The sequence below is a fragment of the Aedes albopictus genome, chromosome 3 (genome assembly GCF_035046485.1).
Source record: "Aedes albopictus strain Foshan chromosome 3, AalbF5, whole genome shotgun sequence".
Classification (NCBI taxonomy): domain Eukaryota; kingdom Metazoa; phylum Arthropoda; class Insecta; order Diptera; family Culicidae; genus Aedes; species Aedes albopictus.
In genome coordinates, this window is record NC_085138.1 from 85,486,786 (window position 1) to 85,507,676 (window position 20,891).

The following is a 20,891-nucleotide window of genomic DNA, read 5'->3' on the forward strand; positions in this document are numbered from 1 at the left end:
CTGGCCAGTGCATTGGTACAGGGGATAGACAAAATGATCGGGACAGGCAAAATTTTCACTTTCCAAAAAATGTTCAACTAGCTGTAACTTTTCCAAAAGTGCATCGAATATTCTCAAATTTTTACTGTAAGTTCTTCAACTAGTTGTGTATCAATGGACAAAATTTGGAAAAGATCGGACAATTCTTCGCGAAGTTATAAAGATTCTTGAAAAAGATAAAATTATCCGATAGCCAAGTTTGAGCTGTTATATCTCCGGATTCAATGAACCGATTGCAATAAAATTTTGACCATTCATGACTTATATAATAAACTCTGGAAAACATTTGACTTAACTTGAAATTTTTGACAAGCGAAAAAGTTATAGCGATTTTATTTTTTTCACGATTTTTAGTAAATTGGTCTATTTTTAATATGCATCCCATTACTTTTTCAATTTATTGGCGGCTATGTTGTTAATTTCCTTCAAAACGCATTTATATATAAATTAATTAGAGGGAAACTAAATGAACTATAATTTGCATCTTGAATTTTAAAACGATGTTGATGTTTTGGATAATTTGGTGTTTTATTAGAAAAATAATCTAATCGTTATAATTTTCTTCCGTGTTAAGAATATTAAGTTAAGTCAATGTTTTTTCATAGCTCATTATATAAGTCATTATTGGTCAAAATTTCATTACATTCGGTTCATTGAATCCGGAGATATGACAGCTCAAAGTTGGCTATCGGATAACTTTACCTTTTTCAAAAATCTTTATAACTTCGTGAATAATTGTCCGATCTTTTACAAATTTTGTCAACTGATACACAACTAGTTGAAAAATTTGGGAATATTTTATGCATTTTTCGAAAAGTTACAGCTAATTGAACATTTTTTGAAAAGTGAAAATTTTGCCTGTCCCGATCATTTTGTTTATCCCCTGTATATCTCCAATGATTTCCAATTGGATTTACCAAATGCTCAAAAACTGACATCTCTTCTCAATATTGCGTCAAGCGGCGATTAGGATATTGAGTGTTTGTGGATGCCCCCAAGGGGGAGTCTTATCACCACTTTTGTGGAATCTCGGTTTTCCTACTTATGATTTTGCCGACGACTAACTAACATTGTTAGTCGGTATGTGCATCAGCATCCTTTTCGACCTGATGCAAAACGCTCTTCAGGTAGTTGAGGGTTGGTGTCGCCAATATGGCCTTTCGGTAAATCCGAGTAAAACATCTATTGTTCTTTTCACGGAAAAGCGAAACCGTAATGGTGTTCGACCTTTACGTCTCTTTGATACTTAAATCAATGTTACTGAACAGGTAAAGTACGTTGGAGTCATTCTTGATTCCAAGCTTTCCTGAACACCTCACATTGAGTTCAGAAACAAGAAAGTTTGTATTGCCTTCGGACAATGCCGGCAAACCTTTGGTATAACTTGGGGTCTTAAACCCAAGTATATCAAATGGATTTACACAACTTTTGTACAATCCAATCAAAATTAGGTCATCTCCAAAGGATGTACATAGCCATCAAATGTTTGGAGCGTTTCATTCAACTTCCACGGCAGCGTTCGAAGTTCTCTTTGACGTTGCCCCACTACACAATCATCTTAAACAAGAAGCACTTTCTTGCATTTTTCGCCTATCGGTGCTCGATTTACTCAGGACACTCCTTTGAACCGCAGATCAACACACACCTCGTTGTTTCCATTTTTGGTGGATTGGGACAAAGTTGTCCTTGCTCCAAGTGATCTTAAAATTGTTTGTAATTTTCCATATAGGACATTTTCCACGAAATTCCCTTCCCGGGAAGAGTGGACATCTGATTATCTCAAAAGAAGTATTTCAGACGGCATCGTATGACTCCTTTCTCGAAGGTCGAGCAGGTGCTGGTGTCTACTCTCGTGAGCTAAGGCTACATCAGTTTTACTCATTTGGTAGACACTGCACCGTTTTTCAGGTTGAATTCTTTGCTCTTATGTGTGGAGTGCAATCAGCATTTCAGCAGCACGTAATGGTTAAAGTCAAATACTTCTGTTCAGATAGCCAGGCTGCTATTGAAGCCCTTGCTTCGGCCAATTCTAGGTCAAAATTAGTTCTCGCTTATCGAACTCAAATCGAGGAACTGAATTCACCAAATGCTGTTAACCTTGTATGGGTACCTAGCCATTCTTCCATCGCTGGAAATGAAATGGCTGATGAATTAGTTCGTACTCTGGAGCATCACATGACTTCATTGGCCCAGAGCCAGCTATTCCGATATCGACGTGTTAGGTTAAGCTTCGGATTGACACCTGGGCTGTCATTAAGTACAAATAATCTTGGAATAGTTTGAAGTAACGACGTCAAACAAAGTTGTATTGTACTGAACCATCTCCAGGGGTGGCGAAGTATCTAACAAATCTGTCTAAGCAGAATTGCAGCATGCTGTTCAAAGCATTGACTTGCCACATGGCTAATATTCAGCAAGCTGATTCATTTGTATGTTATAGCTGTGAATCCGATTATGGAACTTTGTATCATTTGGTATGTAACTGTCCAGTTTTAGCGCAACTGTGTTTTCGAGTACTTGATAAACACTTATTAAGTTAAACTGACTTCAGAAACCTGCTGTCCTGGCATTGTCTCCTCGTGTTTTCGCTCGCTCTATAGCATCTTTAGCGTTTGCTTGCTTCTCTCTCTTCCTGAAGGGGTCATCTGTGATCTACTGCCTTCCAAATTACTTTCGCCGGTGACGATGAAGGCGTTCTTGATAGCACTCCATTGGTCTTCTATGCTTCCATTTTTCTAGAATATCCACAGCACGGTTCTTCAGCTCCTCGACGAAGGACCTTTTCACCATAGCGTCTTCCAGTCGGCGTGTGTTAAACCGCTTGATCCCAGATACAAACTTTTTTCTAATAATCACATAGAGTTAGACGCGACAACATAGGCTTATGAAATACAATTGCAACGATGATTGTTTAGTTTTCGTTCTCGTCGTCGACTTTTGTACTCGGACGGCGACGATTATCAGCTCTGTTCCAAGTAACACAGACCTGATAATATTTTCATAACATCACGTTTGTGCTTAGGTACTTCTGTACAAGGGTGCCCCATGTTTTTTTTTTTTTTTATTAAAAAGGGATTAGTCTAAAGTTCCTTACCTCATTAAATGTAAGTACCTACAATATCAATGAGTCGAATGCAAAACCCTTTGTTATTTTGAGCGGATTTGGATACCTTGGATCTCCAGCTAGCATTGTGGATAAGGGTTTGCGTCGCCAATCCGGAGACGGCGGGTTTGATTCTCATTTTGCCACACAATACAAAAAATCATGTAATGGCATAAATGCATTCCAATTAATAACTAATTTAAGAACTTTAAGAACCATGTTAAGAACTCTAATTTATAGAGAGATATGCCAGATTCCAGTGGCAACGTATAGCCAGAAATTATAAGAATAAGAAGAAGTAATAACTTAAACAGTATAGTTCACGGCCATGGAATCGTAGACATCTACTTGACACAATTATTGTTTTCGCAATTGTGCATTTCGCTTGGCATTTCGTCATTCGTCCTGTCACGGTCGCCATGTTATATTAGGTTTTGCTGATTAAGGAATGATGACATCATTTTATTCATGTTCGATTGATTCTGTAACGGATTTTGGGGTTCGAGAACAGTCCCAAAGCAAAGCAAAGCAAAGCAAAGCAAAGCAAAGCAAAGCAAAGCAAAGCAAAGCAAAGCAAAGCAAAGCAAAGCAAAGCAAAGCAAAGCAAAGCAAAGCAAAGCAAAGCAAAGCAAAGCAAAGCAAAGCAAAGCAAAGCAAAGCAAAGCAAAGCAAAGCAAAGCAAAGCAAAGCAAAGCAAAGCAAAGCAAAGCAAAGCAAAGCAAAGCAAAGCAAAGCAAAGCAAAGCAAAGCAAAGCAAAGCAAAGCAAAGCAAAGCAAAGCAAAGCAAAGCAAAGCAAAGCAAAGCAAAGCAAAGCAAAGCAAAGCAAAGCAAAGCAAAGCAAAGCAAAGCAAAGCAAAGCAAAGCAAAGCAAAGCAAAGCAAAGCAAAGCAAAGCAAAGCAAAGCAAAGCAAAGCAAAGCAAAGCAAAGCAAAGCAAAGCAAAGCAAAGCAAAGCAAAGCAAAGCAAAGCAAAGCAAAGCAAAGCAAAGCAAAGCAAAGCAAAGCAAAGCAAAGCAAAGCAAAGCAAAGCAAAGCAAAGCAAAGCAAAGCAAAGCAAAGCAAAGCAAAGCAAAGCAAAGCAAAGCAAAGCAAAGCAAAGCAAAGCAAAGCAAAGCAAAGCAAAGCAAAGCAAAGCAAAGCAAAGCAAAGCAAAGCAAAGCAAAGCAAAGCAAAGCAAAGCAAAGCAAAGCAAAGCAAAGCAAAGCAAAGCAAAGCAAAGCAAAGCAAAGCAAAGCAAAGCAAAGCAAAGCAAAGCAAAGCAAAGCAAAGCAAAGCAAAGCAAAGCAAAGCAAAGCAAAGCAAAGCAAAGCAAAGCAAAGCAAAGCAAAGCAAAGCAAAGCAAAGCAAAGCAAAGCAAAGCAAAGCAAAGCAAAGCAAAGCAAAGCAAAGCAAAGCAAAGCAAAGCAAAGCAAAGCAAAGCAAAGCAAAGCAAAGCAAAGCAAAGCAAAGCAAAGCAAAGCAAAGCAAAGCAAAGCAAAGCAAAGCAAAGCAAAGCAAAGCAAAGCAAAGCAAAGCAAAGCAAAGCAAAGCAAAGCAAAGCAAAGCAAAGCAAAGCAAAGCAAAGCAAAGCAAAGCAAAGCAAAGCAAAGCAAAGCAAAGCAAAGCAAAGCAAAGCAAAGCAAAGCAAAGCAAAGCAAAGCAAAGCAAAGCAAAGCAAAGCAAAGCAAAGCAAAGCAAAGCAAAGCAAAGCAAAGCAAAGCAAAGCAAAGCAAAGCAAAGCAAAGCAAAGCAAAGCAAAGCAAAGCAAAGCAAAGCAAAGCAAAGCAAAGCAAAGCAAAGCAAAGCAAAGCAAAGCAAAGCAAAGCAAAGCAAAGCAAAGCAAAGCAAAGCAAAGCAAAGCAAAGCAATTAATTAATTTCAATTAAGAAAAAAGTGACAGTCGTGGTTCGTGTATTAAGTATTGAAAATTAGCGTGACAGAAAGGGGACGGGAGTCTAGAAATCTCGAAAGCAATGACCGTAATAAATAAATTTTCTCATAACGCTAAATGCCTAAATAGCAGTCTCTATCAAAAATGGTCCAGCGCCCAACCCACAATCGTCAGTTCGGTTCCTCAACCTTAAATGTGAGAGCAAATTTACTAGGGTCTCGAGGCACAGCTCACATCTTCGAGGCACTATCCCTCATCGAACGCGTTGGTAATCAGCGTAGGGCAGGAGAAGAGCGCGAGAGGCCCATGCAGTCCTGCCCAGTTTGTAATCTATCTAATTTGGTATGGTATGGGTTGAAATAGTTCGCGGCAGGCAAAAGGGGCCAAACTGCTGCTGTGCGTGCATTGGAGTGTACCGCAGCTGAATGGACAATCCCCAAAACAGGGGCCGGAAGAGTAAAAGAGACACCGGTATTCTGGGATACAGGAAAAAAACGTCCTTAGTGCTCTAAAAGTCGAGGCCTATCGCGGACCAGCAAGTAGCACCAGAAGGGGAAAACGTGGCAACAGTGTACCTACCATGTTGTTGGCTTTTCTATGCTTGCTTTGGTTTACGGAAGCGGGTGGCGTTGAAGATGTGGGAAAACTGTTTAGTGGCCCTCCCAGTTGCAGCAGTAGGCTAAAAAGCGTGATGAAGGGAGAGCGAGTGAGGATTCGTTTGATATTTGCCACACCAGCAATCATGGTGGGGGGAGCGTCCGAGGATTACGTTATGGGCAATTAGGTACCAAGCTAGATATGTGAAAATGGACTAGAAAAGCAAAAGGTTAAAATCGTGTCTAATTTTTAGCAGATTGTGGCATCTTTTTTGGTGCTCCCTTATCGAATGGTTGTTTGGGCTTTGTTATTTGCTGGAATGAAAGGGAAAAGAGATGTCGGTTACTCTCAGTTCGGCGTCTCTCGAGCGGCAATGAGACTTCAAGAACCACCTTCGATTGTGATTTTTCATTCTCGTTTTACTGATTTTGCAAGCAACATTCAGAAAGTTCTTGTATTCCTCTTTTTCCGTACAAGATGTTGAAAACCTCCACATTAAGTCATATTTACTAAGATTAGTCAAAGCAAAACCATCGAGTCAACATAGATTGAGTCATGTGAAGCTCGAACATGCTTTGAATTCCGAGAAGAGCGATATTACTTCGCCGGGACAGCATTCCCTGCCTCTAAATTATGTTGCATGTACAGTTTTCTGTGAATGCAGAGGGTACCGCCGCATCCAGTTCATTGAGCATATCTTCTCAGAGAAATTCAGATAATTTTCTCACTCTCTTCAGCCTACTGGGATTTGAAGTGGATTTTATAACCCAGTTTAATTAGAATAGGGTTGTCTACCATTAACAATTCGATTTTGGGGTGTAACTATAACATGCCACTAATGTGGTACACAATATTTACATACTATTTGGTGTAGATATCGATATTGTAACCCACTTATCTAGTGTAATTGCTTTTGGAATTCGACTAGTGAACGACCCTATTTAAACACCTAATATGTATGTGTGCCTGAGGCGGAGTGGCTACGCACGCTCTCTCTCTTGCTCTCCCACTTTGCTACTGAGTCAACCAGCAGAAGCCACACACCTCTTCGACCAGAGGAGGCATCATCTTTTTGTCGCCGTGTTTCGCGGCTTGAAAACGTCATCCATTGGAGTCGGCAGCTGTCAAAAGTGGCGTCCAATGACAAAATACGTAGTTTGCTTTGTTTTTAGACCAATAGATAAATGGATTTTGATTGAATGAATAAGGAAATTTGTTTTCTTGAATGTAGAATTAATAACTTTTCGGATAAAGAAAGTCTGAGACGCACACATACTAGTGATTCATTTGTTTTATGGTTGTGTAAACGTTGCAAGATAAGTGAACATGGAATACTCTTCAATGGTAGAACTGTATGGGCCCGGTGTGTATGAACGAAAATAACATTATTTTGGTGAGATGTAATCGATTGGAACCAGTTTTGGATTAGGAAGTGACTATAGTGAAGCTAATGGAAGCATCTACAGTGCGGGACCCGGCCGATGATCCGGTTCCATCGAAGGTATGAGTTGTTCTGATACTTTGGCTTTCTAGGCAATTATTGTAAATCTCAGAGTGAATAACGGTGGCGGTGAATATTGGCGAGTGGGAATCGTTCTGGTGGGTGTTTCATATTTACCCTCCCCTGGGCGGGGGCTTTCGGGGTGTTTCTCTCACTCGCCCTGCCAATGCCAGTCGACGTCAGTTGTCAGTGTCTCGCTCTAATTTCTAAGTGAACGAACCGCGCGACGATTGCAAAATTAGGCGCAAAATACGCCCGTTTGGTGCTTGAATCGGCCCCGGAGTCAGCCTCCAAATGGTGATTTTAATGTCGATAGTGCTTATTTTATGAATGCGTGCCAGGAATGTTCCGTGAAGTGACCTGAAAATGGATTTTAATCAAACTGCTCAATCGGCCAAGACAGACGCCATATTGGATCTGCCGTCGTGGAAAGAAAATTTTGGTCTCCGGCAAGACGTTTCCAAATGTATTTGGATTAAACTGAATTTTACATGCAGTGTTTCGATGTAGAGTTCTCATACGAATCCTTCAAAAATTTCATACGTGTTCATTAAAATTTGCTCTGTATTTATGAAAAAGTGCATTATAACTGACCTCCGGTTCAAGCTTCGCATGACTTTGTTCTTGCGTTGTTCACATGGAGCCGAAAGCAAATTGCAATACTGGTCCCCGCCTCCTCGTTTTCGAGTAGTAATCGATTTTGCCACAGGGTGGTGCTCAATCTGATTCTCTCTCGTTTGCGAGAGCTGAACTGAGAGACCTTTTCCGCCCTTTTCTATCGTAGTGCCATTTCTTTCCCGCAAGACGGCCCACACGCACACAAGCGACGCCAGCTCTTCGGATCCTGTTCGGTTTGTTTTGATTCCCGTTCGTCATCGACGCCGGTTAGCCGAACACGTGGTTCCAATCCAAGCAGTGAAGCATGCTTGCGATCGGCTTTTGTCGGTCGGCCGCCGGTACGCACATTTTCCTCGCCGGTTTGACACCCCTCCTGCCTCGCTCACGACCCCTTTGAAATGTGATACACTCTCGCTCTCGCTCTGTTTCGCTGGGGGTGCATCGATCCATCAGCACCAGCGCCGAAGCGGACCGAGTAGTGCGACAATGGTCAACCGAGTGCAGCATAATTTTGGGGTGGGACCGGGAAAATTGATGCTCACTCTAGTCTCGTGAGATAGTGCGCGGGTTGCGATTGTTGCGAGTTGCCAGTGTCACGTGTAGTCGCGTTCGATTGTACCAATGTGCGTGGCGGTGCGAATGTTTTGTTGATTTCGTTTGATGATTGTAAACAATACGCTGTTGTGTAGGTGTGTTGTGCGATGGAAAGGGTTAGTGATGGAATGTCTTTACAATGCCATTCAGCTAAACGATTTATGTGTGTATATTGAGTTACCTCACATCACGTTTTCGTTCAATTGTGTTTCCGCTAGATAAAACATAAAGACGACAGTTCATTTTCTATGAAAATGTCAATCAAATATCTCGATATTGTTCTGAGTGAGTGTTATCAATCAATTATAGACACCTAATGGATCAGTTTCAACAGTTTATGGGCCCAGAAACGTGTCACACTCAGGGTCTGTTTCAATTGGAGAATTAAAATTAATTTTCACTAAAACTTGACAATTCGATAATTATTTCCTTAGGAGAACTGTCAAGCTTAAGTGTCGAACTGTCAAATTTAAGTAAAAATTAATTTTAATTCGCCAATTGAAACAGACCCTCAGTGCCGATAAATATTACGAATTTCATGTGAACTTGACAATTGTCATTTCAACATTGATAATCATGCTCCTTATCGTAATCATCGGTACATATCTGTTAGTTACCATTTTCGAATTACCATAGGTTAATAATTTAGAGTGTATTGGTTGATAATTGGCAAAAGTAATAATATTTCTCACGGCACAGCCTATCTCCCAAAAATCACTTGTACATATGCATTAAATGTTATATTTTAGATTTACAAATATGAAACTAACATGTACCATGTATATACTATCCATTCCAGTGAGCCGATCAGCTAGCATAGTACTGATGTAAATGGAAAACGAACGAAAGTTATAGAATCAAACTAAGACTACCAAGAGACTGCCCCGAACAACGAATCTGATACCGTAGTTATCACCTGTCTATACACAGTAGCAATAATGATAATTCGAAAGAAAAAGCGGAATAGTTTGTCAACATAGAGTTTACTTATTCACGTCCACGCCTGATGGACGGGTCGCAGGGCAATCTAGCGCCCGGGCAAGAGATACGAGTCGTCAGCGCCTCGGTTGTAGCGCAACTACAAGCCCAGGGATTGCAGGTGAGTTTTTGGTGTTTCCCAGTTTCAACCTTTTCGATAAATGCGCCATTTTTTTTCTCTAGGGCAATGAACTCAACGCAGCTATTATGGCTGCTTCGCAGCCGCAAACTGCGCAGCAGCAAGCAATGCAACAGCAGCAAATACAACAGCAGCAGTTGCAACAACAGCAATTGCAGCAACAGCAGTTGCAACAACAACAGTTGCAGCAGCACCAGCAGCAATTACAACAGCACCAACAACAGCAAGGTAAGTTTAAGAAGATAGGTTATCTACATAGATCGCCAATTTGGCCGGGTGGCCATCTTCGATTTTTTGTTGCAACACAACGTTGCCCATTGCTGGGTTGCGATGTTGTGGTGTTGCCACTTCAAAAAACACCAAAACAACACCCAAACAACACCAATCAACGACAAAAAACAACACCAACAACCTACACGCAAAAACGGCTACGCTCAAAAATGTGTTCTGCCTGCACATTTTTAGTAAACATCCATGCCGCACATACTCACATTTTTTAAAATCAGCTCGTTCACTCCCATGAGCATGTATTTTGCAATAATTTCTATATGGCAACCTCACTGGGTTTATAAACCATCTTCAAATACCGAAAAATATTGATATTTTGCAAAAATGTGAGCGTACGAGCAATTTTAAAAAAATGTGCGTTTGCTACACATTCTCTGTGCGGCATGGATGTTTACTAAAAATGAAATCTTGTAAAGCATTTTCGAACCCTCGAAGCAGAATACCCTCTTCGAATGAGTGTAATTAGTTTCGTACCTTTCATCTTCTTCTTCTTGGCGTAACGTCCTCACTGGGACAAAGCCTGCTTCTCAGCGTGTGTTCAATGAGCACTTCCACAGTTTTTAACTGAGAGCTTCCTCTGCCAATGACCATTTTGCATGTGTATATCGTGTGGCAGGCACGAAGATACTCTATGCCCAAGGAAGTCAAGGAAATTTCCTTTACGAAAAGATCCTGGACCGACCGGGAATCGAACCCGTCACCCTCAGCATGGTCATGCTGAATACCCGTGCGTTTACCGCCTCGGCTATATGGGCCTATCCACTATAACTTACACTGAGGAAGATTACAAGTGGTAGTCGAAATACGCGTATCTGTCAAAGGATAAGCAATTAGGGCGGAATTAAAAGGTTCGAAACTGATTACACTCATAAAAATGAAAGTTTTTATTTTAGAAAGTACCTACCCACCACCCTTCCTCCGCGCGTCCCTCGCCTATATGATCAACACGAAAACCTATCTTTTTACAGCAACCTTGCAGCAGCAGCAGCAACAACAACAACAACAACAACAACAACAGCAACAAGCTCAGCAGCAGCAACAACAAGCTGCTCAGCAACAACAAACTCAACAACAACAAGCGCAGCAGCAGCAGCAACAACAACAAAATCAACAACAGTCACAATCCACACCTCAAGCGGTGAGTTTGTATGATCCTCAGCCTTTCACCAATCACTTCACGATGTCCGTTTATCAACGATCGCCCCTTACTTCTCGTCAGGCTCAACAGCAGCAGGCCCAACAGCAGCAGCAGCAGCCGCAGCAACAACAGCAAACATCGCAGCCAGCGCAGCTTCAGCAGATTCAACAACTCACGCAGATTCCTCAGCAGCAGCCGCAGGTGATCACATTGCAGCAGCTGCAAAATTTCCTCCCTCAGCATCAGTTGAATACGATCACCACTGCCGATGGGACTCCGGTGCAGGTATCGTCGGCGACTACGACTCCCGTAGGAACACCGGTGAAAACCTTTGTCACGTCGCCGCCCCAGATCCAACAACCGCAGATTTTGAACCTCCAAGGATTGCCGCAGCAGTTTCTTCAGGGCGGGCAGATCATTCAGAATCCGAATGGGCTGTTCCAGATGATTCAGCCCGTTCAAACCATCAACGTCGATGGGCAAGAGACGTTATTCGTACCCGGAGGAATCCAGGGGAATCAGCTGGCGGGAGCTCAGGCGGTTCAAATCAACGGTCAACAGGCTTTCATAACTCCGTCAGGGCAACTGATTCGTGCTCCAAACGGAATAGTTCCGAACTTTCTGCAGAATATGACGCAAGCAGTGCAGCTTCCCAATGGTAAGTAATATTTGCTGTTATGCTAAAAGGTGTGGTTTATGTTAAGCGTTGTTCGTTCTTCGTATCATCAATCGCACATTGTAACGCTTTATTGTACACCATATGTAAAAGATCAAGTAAAACATAAGAGCAGAGCATGCTTTTCTGTTACATCCACCATATCTTTCTACACATTGAACCTATCAAAATTCGTATTACCGCACGCACGTAACCACATCCAACCATATCGCTCGAATTTTCTGTATTTTCATGCAGCTGGTCAGGCTACGCTTACTATCCCGGGAACTAATATAACAATCCCCTTGGGTACGACAAATACGGCAAATGTTCTAGCGCAACAGCAACAACAACAGCAACACCAACAACAACAACAGCAGCAACAGCAGGTAGCTGCCGCGAACGCAGCCGTTGCTAATCAGCAACAAAACTCAGCCCAAAGTCAGCAAGTGCAATCGCAAACTCAACAACAACAGCATACACAGCATGCGCAAACGCAGGTCCAGGTTCAAACTCAGCAACCTGCTACGCAGCAAATCCAACATGTTCAGCCGGCTACCATTACCATTCCCGGTACCAACATCCAAGTACCAACTTCAGCTGTTACCGCACAGAGTATTTTGCCTAACAATATAACTACCATTAAACTGGAAGGAGGTAATTCCGATTGTCGATCACCTTCTGTTTGTTTCCCGTACAATTCGCTTATGTTCCTCTCTCATTTCGGATGTTTGTTGAGTTATTCGAATCATTTTGCATGTACTTATATCGTTATTTTTTTCTTCGGTGGCGGGTCAGCTGATCCCTTCAGTATATCGCTAACACTTAATTCGTTGCTTCTGCAGGTCAAAACGTGCAAGTTCGACCAGCTGGTGCTATGCCGCAGGTTGTCCAGTTTCCTATGCAGCAAACCATACCGGTACAGGTACCGATCTCTACCGGTAATGGCCAAACCGTCTACCAGACCGTCCACGTGCCAATTCAAGCAATCGGTTCGGCTCTAGTCCAGCCACAGATGCAAGTGATACCGCAGATTCCGCAAGTAGCTAACATAATCACACCCAGCGGGCAGATTCAGCAGGTGCAGCTGACTTCTCTGAATCCGCTAGCTGGTCTGCAACCAACGCCCGCCCCGCAGAACATAATCCTCCAGCAACCCTCGAATTTGGCGCAAGCCGCAGCACCCACCACAATCACTGCCGGAAATCCACTGGTATCGTCACTGCCAGCTGGAGCGGTACAATCCGGCGTGGCAGCTAGTCAGGACAACGGTCAACCAGGTCAAACGCAGCCCCAGCCTCAGCCGCAGCCTATAACGATTGCTGGCCCGCAAGTCGGGCAGCAGATCACTGTGATACCTACCAACACGCTGCCGCAGCTGCGGCAGAACGCAGCCAATATCATCCAGATGCCAAACATCCCAGGGCTGCAAGCGATCCCGGTACAAAACATTCCGGGCATCGGAAACGTTCAGGTGATCCCGACAAATTTCATGCAACCGGTTCAACCGCAAACAGCGGCGTCGCAGCCTCAGTTGAACCCGGTCAATCAAACAGGGCAAACTATATCCCTTCAGCAGGCAGCGGCGCATCAATTATCAAATATAAAGCCGGATCCAAGCGACCCCGGTAAGTGGTTCATCAAGCAGGAAGTGATTCCGATTCAACCACAACCGGTGGTGGCGGTCTCGACGGCGGCAGCGACAGCCGCCGTCGGGGCGTCCGGTGGAAGTAGCAGCGTTGCTGGCAGCACTGGTGCCACTGGGACCAGTGTTGGCAGCACGGTGGTAACTTCACTCTCGCAACCGACGATGATCAACACCAACATAACCGGGAGTCATCAGATCAAGGGCGAAATTCTGAGCCCCACGACGCAGACCTCGGTGAACGTCAATATCAGTGTGGGTGGAGGAGGAGGTGGAGACGGATCGGGGAGTAATAACGAACAAACGCCCAAACCCCGGGTGCGGAGAGTGGCCTGCACCTGTCCGAACTGTGAAACGAAAGGCGAAGGACCGTCGGATCGGAAGAAGCAGCACATCTGCCATGTGAGCGGGTGCAACAAGGTGTACGGAAAAACGTCCCATCTGAGGGCACATCTTCGGTGGCATACAGGTGAGTTGGGTGCGGGGGGTGTTTATGATTGGTATCTCGAATAGAAATTGAGGTGTAGTAGCCTTTAGTATTCATAAGAGCATGTGGTCAATCATTGATTAATTTTAGGTCTATTGGGCTGTTGATAGCAAATACTCAACTCCAACCCCTGACCTAACCGGGGACTTCATATTCTTCATTACACCAACAAAGCTAGCCGTGACACTTCTCAGGTCATTTTGACAGACCACACACATGCACAAAAAAAGACAGATCATATAGGGCACCGCACTGTTTTGATTTTGTATGGGATCTTGACGTTTCTTGGCCTTGTTGTTTACAAAATTTCTGTAAGAGTGAAAGAGAAGGAGATAATTTCATGCAGTGCCCTATATTCTACTTTATCGATCTTGTTGCTGTCCTGTTTATGCTCATTTTACATCTGTCAAAATGACCTGAGAGTTGCCAGTCGTTTTGGGGCTAGCTACGTTGATGTAATAAAGAATTATACCATACGGGTTCGGATCCAAACTAGACGGCATACTAGGCTGGGGAGTCTTTCTCGTGGTTAACAGTCCGATAGAAGGGTCGAATCCGACCACATATCTACCCAACGTTGAGGATCAATACTCAGGGTCGTAATGCAGTAGCGATTTTCTTTCTTCTCAGCTGTTGGAGAGCCATCTCGACAGCTTTCAAAACCGACAATGTATCGTGGTTGACCTCCCCTTCCGGAAGCCGGCCTGGTTACTCGAGAGACCATCTACATCCTCGGTGTACCTCAACAATCTGTTGAGGTTGATCCCCTCGAGCAGCATTCCCGCCATGTCGAGCAAGTACATTGGTCTAGATACCAACGGGTCACCGGGTGATTTCGCCGCCTTTGGCAATAGGATCAGGCTCTGCCGCTTCCAGACCTCTGGGAAGCCCCCCTTGTCCAGACATTTCAGTATAGAAGATCTGAATATCTCGGGAGCCTCTGCATTGGCTACTTTCAAGGCCAGGTTCGGAACACCGTTCGGATCTGGGGCCTTACCTACTGCAAGTCCTTCAAGTTCCGTATGGGTGACCCTCCCCTTATTGCTTGCTCCAGTCTACAGCTCGGTTCTATAAAAGGCGGCCAAAGACTCAGGTCATGTCGAGAAAAGAGTCCCTCGATGAAACTTCAAGCATCTCTGGAGACTGCGCGGTGACCTCGTATCTTGGCCATCATGATCCTGCAGACATCATCCCATGGGTTCGTATTGACGCTCTGACAAAGGTCCTACCCTTTTTGAATGTCCTTATCTTGGGCTTCAGCGCAGACGCAGACTTTGGCAGCCGCAGACGCCACCTGTCTCTCATCCTGCTCCTCGCCAGTGCGTGTTCGCTGCATACATCGTCTAGCTTGTAGATAGATGAGTTGCAGGTTCACAATACCTTGAGTCCAACAGTACACCGGCCAGTGAACCGTTGTTACTGAGTAAGTTTTGCCCACGCTGGAGCGTCTTCCCAAATACATCGTCGTTGAAGTATGATGTCTTCCACTTGTGAGGGCTTGGTCTGGTCACTTCTTTGTCCGCCCACTGTCTGAGAACTACCAGGTGATCGCAGTGAGTACAGCCATCGTATACTCTCTAGTTTGAACTGTTAAAGCAAGACTAAAAAAAGTAACGTCAATGATCGACACAGTTCCGTTCTAGATAACCCTCGAGCACTCGAGTCTTCGGACACCCTCAGCGACATCACGCTCACGTTGTGTACCACAAGCGTGTTTTTATTCATGGTGCGTGTAATCAGTACAGTACACGATGCAACTGCTGCTGGGTTGAAGGTACTTCCTTACTTACCTTACCGATCAGGCTAAGGCCGGGGTGGCCACTGCTGTACATAGTAGCCGCCTCCATTCCACTCGGTCCATGGCTGCTTGTCTCCAGTTCCGCACTCTGCGTAGGGTCCGCAGATCGTCCTCCACTTGGTCGACCCACCTAGCTCGCTGCGCTCCACGTCTTCTTGTACCGGTCGGATGACTCTCGAGAGCCATTTTAGTCGGATTGCTATCCGACATCCTGATGACGTGACCCGCCCACCGTAGCCTCCCGATTTTCGCGGTATGGACGATGGTTGGTTCTCTCAGCAGCTGATGCAGCTCGTAGTTCATTCGCCTTCTCCAAATCCCGTCTTCCATCTGCACTCCGCCGTAGATGGTACGCAACACCTTCCGTTCGAAAACTCCAAGGGCGCGTTGGTCCTCTGCACGTAAGGTCCATGTTTCGTGCCCATAGAGAACGACCGGTCTAATCAGCGTTTTGTAGATGGTTAACTTCGTGTTACGGCGAACTTTATTCGATCGTAGAGCTCTGCGGAGTCCAAAGTAAGAACGATTTCCTGCCACAATGCGCCTCTGAGCCAGTGAGCCCAAGTACACGAATTCTTCAACCGTCTCGATTTCATCACCGTCGATATAAATTCGGGGTGGCGGGCGCGATGATTCCTCCCTGGAGCCCTTTGCCATCATGTACTTTGTCTTCGACACATTAATGACTAATCCGATTCGCCTGGCTTCACTCTTTAGTCGGATGTACGTTTCCGCCATCGTCTCAAATTTACGAGCAATAATATCAATATCATCAGCGAAACCAAGCCGCTGAACGGACTTCGTGAAAATCGTTCCTCTCGTGTTTATCCCCGCTCTCCTAATTACACTTTCTAAAGCAATGTTGAACAGCAAGCACGAAAGACTATCACTTTGCGTAACCCTTTGCGAGATGCGAAGGGACTCGAGAGTGTCCCTGATACTCGAACTACGCACATCACTCGATCCATCGTCGCCTTGATTAATCGTATCAGTTTATTCGGGAATCCGTATTCGTGCATAATCTGCTATAGCTGGTCTCGATCGATTGTATCATACGCGGATTTGAAATCGATTAACAAGTGATGTGGGCACGTTGTATTCGCGGTATTTCTGTAAAACAAGGTGGATGGCGAACATCTGGTCCGTTGTAGTGCGTTCACTCATGAATCTAGCCTGATATTGCCACACGAACTCTCTTGCAATCGGTGATAGACGGCGGCATAAAATTTGAGAGTGTATCTTGTAGCCCGCGCTCAGTAGTGTGATCGCGCGATAGTTCCAGCAATCCAACTTCTCGCCCTATTTGTAGATGGGACACACAATACCTTCCATCCGGTAATCTTGGTAATGACCCAGTGTAGTGCTCTCACCAGTGCTTCTCCAGCGTATTTTAGTAACTCGCTCTGTTTCAGCGGCTTTGTTGTTTCAATCGGCCAACCTTCTCCTCGATCTCTTGGAGGTTGGTTTGCCGAAAGTCTTTCGTCCTGCGCACGTACTCCTAGATCTGTTACAACGCCACCTTAGGTAGTTGCTGCAATGTCGCCATTGAGGTGCTCATCGTAATGCTGTCGCCACCTCTCGGTCTCGACCACCTCACGCTCACTCATGAGAAGATTCCCGTGATTGTCTGGGCACATTTTCAGCTTCTCGTAGAACTTCCGTGTGTCCTTGAGCTCTTTCATCGCTTCGCGATCTCGTTCTTCCTGCTAACGGACTCTGAGGCTCCGGAAGACTGAGTTCTGCCTGTTCCGCGCCTGTCTGTAACGTGTCTCATTCGCCCTCGTACGGTGTTGCAACATTCTCGCCCATGCTGAATTCTTCTCGTTTTCCGACTGTTCACATTCGGCGTCGTACTAGTCGTTTCTGTGAATCACGGCGCCAAGTACTGCAGCCGAGGTTCTACCTATGGCGGATCGGATATCCCACCAGCCATCTACTAACTGCTGCGCGTAGTCTTGAGCCACTTCTACGTTCCGCAGTTGCTCGACGTTGAACTGCGGCGTTCGACTTTGACGCTTGGTAATAACCGTCCAGAAAGTGCTTCGGTTTTATGAATGCTTTGAAACCAAATCTAGAATTACAATAAAACCACCATAACTGAAATTTCTATTCGGGATCTATAGCTTTAAACGGATAGTAGAACGGAGCAAATCACAGCGTATATACATTGGTCAAACAATCAGTATTCGTTCCATGTCCCCAGGTGAACGGCCTTTCGTCTGTTCCTGGATGTACTGCGGCAAGCGGTTCACACGGTCCGATGAACTGCAGCGACACCGGAGGACGCACACCGGCGAGAAGCGCTTCCAGTGTCCCGAGTGCAACAAGAAGTTCATGCGTAGCGATCACCTCTCCAAGCATATCCGGACGCACAACAAACTGAAAAAGGACCACGTACGATACCTGCTGGAGGTAAGTTCGGCTTTGGCCACTGCATGTGTGCGTGATCTTGCTCTATCTCTGAAGAAGTGGTCTGCGGCTCTTCCGCGTCGAGGGAGTGCCCCAGTAGCGAGTAGATGGTTCAGTTGTCTTTTTCTTTGTTTTTGCACGTGTCTATGCGTATGTTTTGTGAACGACCTCGCAGTTGGGTGATTCGATGAAATCGAGTGGCCTCAGCGACGACGGCGAAGATGATCTGGAGATGGCCGATGACGATATGAAGGATCTGGATGACGAAGACGAGGACGATGACGACTCCCTACCAGGCGCGCCCGAAGTGGTTAGCCATCATCTGATCAAACCGAAGCTGGAACCGGTTGTCGTTGAACCTGGTGGAGACGTTTCGGTGGCGGTGACGATGTCGGGTCACGGACCAGGACCGCCGGTTGGGCTCATGGTCGCCGGTGGCCACGCTGCCGGACAGATGCAGCCGGTGGCCGTGACGAACGCAAACGGGACGGGAATTGTCTGGATTGCGTCCGGTAGTGGTCCCTTGATAGGGCTGCAGTCCCAGCAGCAGGGCGCACCAGCTCCACCGCCACTCTACAGCATCAAACAGCTCAACAATGCGCAGGTTGTTATCTAGAATTAGTTCTCCTAGCTTTGCTCAGTAGATTGACTAACTCTCTTGTGAGTTGTGTGTGCTTTCCCCATACCAATCTCGTCTTATCTTGCAGGAGGTGGCGAATTCGGCCCACTCAGCGTCCTCCGACAGTAACGACAGCTCGGACGAGAAGATGATGATCACCCTGGGCAACGACGATCAGGACCAGTCGATCGAGTCCAACTAGCAGTGCGAAACGCTGTCCATACATCAATTTGCAACTTTCGACAGCTGTAGATTACCGTTTGGGCAGTTTCAGGCGAACTTTTAGGCACATGCTTCCGGGAACAAGAGGGAGGTCGGAACGCGGGATGGAAACATACGGTAAAGAGGTTGAGGCAGTTGTTTACTAGAGATGTTTCCATGTTGTGTCTGTCCGCTCCATAAATACCTAGAAGTAGCAGTGCATTGTCAACTTGAGTTGTTGACCAGTTTCCTTCATTGCATTTTATACGTTTAAGATTCAAAACTTTTACCTATCGATCCTCTAAGCTTCTGGAAATGATTTTGGTCTAATTATATTCAATAGAATCTGTTAATAATAAACGATCTTGAATTTCATCGTTAACTTATCAAAGACTCGGGATGCCTCAAAAAATATTTTAAAGGTCTTTCTTCTTTTTCTTCTTGGCGTAACAAGCCCAATAGGACAAAGCCTGCTTCTTAGCGAGCGCTTCCACAGTTATAAGCAGAGAGCTTCCTCTGACAATGACCTTTTTGCATGTATATATCGTGACCAAGAAAAACATTTCTATTACGAAAAGTTCCTTGACCGACCGAGAATCGAACCCTCAGCATGGTTTGAATACCTATGCCTTTAAAGCTGTGGCTAAATGTTATACGATTTTGCGAAATATATCTGACATATTAGTTAGGGATGAGAAACTTATGCTGTTTCCGACAACTTTGCTCTCTTCGTCATGGGATGATTCCCAAAATCGGCTGAAATCTAGATTTGCCTCAAGACTTATACGGTCAAGTGACCGACACCTCACATGTCGAAGAGAACAACGCTGCCGAAAATGAAGGGTGAAGTCACCCTATATAATTATTAAGGCAACAGCTTAGGTTGTCAATGCACTAATCAAAAATTTATCCAAATTATCAGAAAGAAAAAACCGAAATCTCAAACCTATCAGATTAGAATCCAATCAGTCGGATAGCCATCAACCAGAGGCTCCCAACTACAGACGGTATATAATTAGATGTTTTATCCGCGTAAGAATACCGAATCGATCGAATATTGGCTAACGGAAAGTGGATCGACTGCAGCACTCGAGCATAAAATTTTACCAGATTTCAACAGGAAGGCGTTGAATCGCGACGACGTTCCAGTATACAGACGCACGGAAAAGGTTTTCAATTTTATAAGCAACCTCCTTCAGATAGGTCCTATAGGTGTAAAAACGATTCCCAGCCGCGGTGTAGCGTAATCGATGTGGATACCGTACCGGTGCGAGAGCGAGAAAGCGAGCGAACGAGTTACGATGATATGCTTAGTTTTATGTTGCGCAAAAAGCCCCTCAACTGTTACTGTGAACTTTATCCCTAGAGAGAGCGAGAAAGCTTGAACGTGTCATGTTTTGGTTCTTAAAACTTTCGCTCTGTATATTGCAGCTTAAAATCAAACTCAATTCGATCGGAAAACCCCCTCTAATGCAAGTTCTAAACCCTAAAACAACTGTTCTCGATGTTCGTATTATATTAGTCCCACGTGCGTGGGGTTCGTAAACCTAGAAATCGTTCACTATTTCAGTTCTTTTTGAATTAACAAATTATCTTGTAGGACAAATTTTACTTGAAGAGACTTATTTATTTGATGATTTAGCGTAATACGGTCGAGCGATGATTGTTGGTTTTAATATTGTTTTGGTACAACTCCGTTTTGGAAGAAACACACTAATTTGGATACGCTAAATTTTACTAGGAAACAGGATATTTGTACCTTATTACTTGCTAGGTTGGAATAATTGGTCTAAATTCTAAAGTTGCTTCCGTTGATTACTAAAACAATGCCTGTACTATATTACTTGTGTAATCGTCTACAACGTGAATAGGCTGGAAATAATAATAAGATATTGACATTTTTCAAGTTGAGGCTTCTTATTTTATGACACGATGACAGCCCTTGGGTAAAGTCTTCATTGTCATTGAAGAATCCTCTATTTTCTACATTGGAACTGGTAAGCAAATTTCGTTCTTAGTCATTTCGCATAGCGGACACTGACGCAGTCTTGTGCCTCGCGCCATTGATTGTTGCCTGAAATCTCCGCATATCGTTCCTATCCATACTTTTCTGTGCATCAGCAATCACATTCTCTTCGTGCAACCGTTTCTTGCTGCGGTGAATTCATTTCTCTTCTGCTCTCGCTACCTAATATCACTCCCTGTTAAGTAC

At 44.5% G+C, this 20,891-nt stretch overlaps 1 protein-coding gene across 5 annotated transcripts; it reads left to right on the forward strand.

The window, feature by feature from the left end:
* Nucleotides 1-6,636: 6,636 nt before the first annotated feature.
* LOC109404871 (uncharacterized) lies at nt 6,637-20,585 on the forward strand. Of its 5 annotated transcripts, none has more exons than XM_062859497.1 (10): nt 6,637-7,110; nt 9,122-9,421; nt 9,484-9,667; nt 10,696-10,865; nt 10,947-11,523; nt 11,779-12,177; nt 12,366-13,634; nt 17,654-17,862; nt 18,035-18,463; nt 18,567-20,585. In XM_062859497.1, exons 2-10 carry the CDS (start codon nt 9,329-9,331, stop codon nt 18,678-18,680), a joined length of 3,444 nt encoding a protein of 1,147 aa, XP_062715481.1. In that variant the 5' UTR covers nt 6,637-7,110; nt 9,122-9,328; the 3' UTR covers nt 18,681-20,585. The 5 variants fall into 5 exon arrangements, with proteins under 5 accessions (XP_062715481.1, XP_062715484.1, XP_029728507.2 ...); XM_029872647.2 differs by lacking the exon at nt 6,637-7,110 and adding an exon at nt 7,154-7,407; XM_062859498.1 differs by lacking the exon at nt 6,637-7,110 and adding an exon at nt 7,155-7,407 and having other exon boundaries at nt 11,779-12,093.
* The last annotated feature ends 306 nt before the right edge of the window (nt 20,586-20,891 follow it).

Excerpts from the sequence above, each read along its gene's own strand:
- LOC109404871 (XM_062859497.1), top strand. The coding sequence starts at position 9,329 with ATGGACGGGTCGCAGGGCAATCTAGCGCCCGGGCAAGAGATACGAGTC. Across the intron at positions 9,422-9,483 it reads TACAAGCCCAGGGATTGCAG|GGCAATGAACTCAACGCAGC; the intron begins GTGAGTTTTTGG and ends TTTTTTCTCTAG. Across the intron at positions 13,635-17,653 it reads ACATCTTCGGTGGCATACAG|GTGAACGGCCTTTCGTCTGT; the intron begins GTGAGTTGGGTG and ends CCATGTCCCCAG.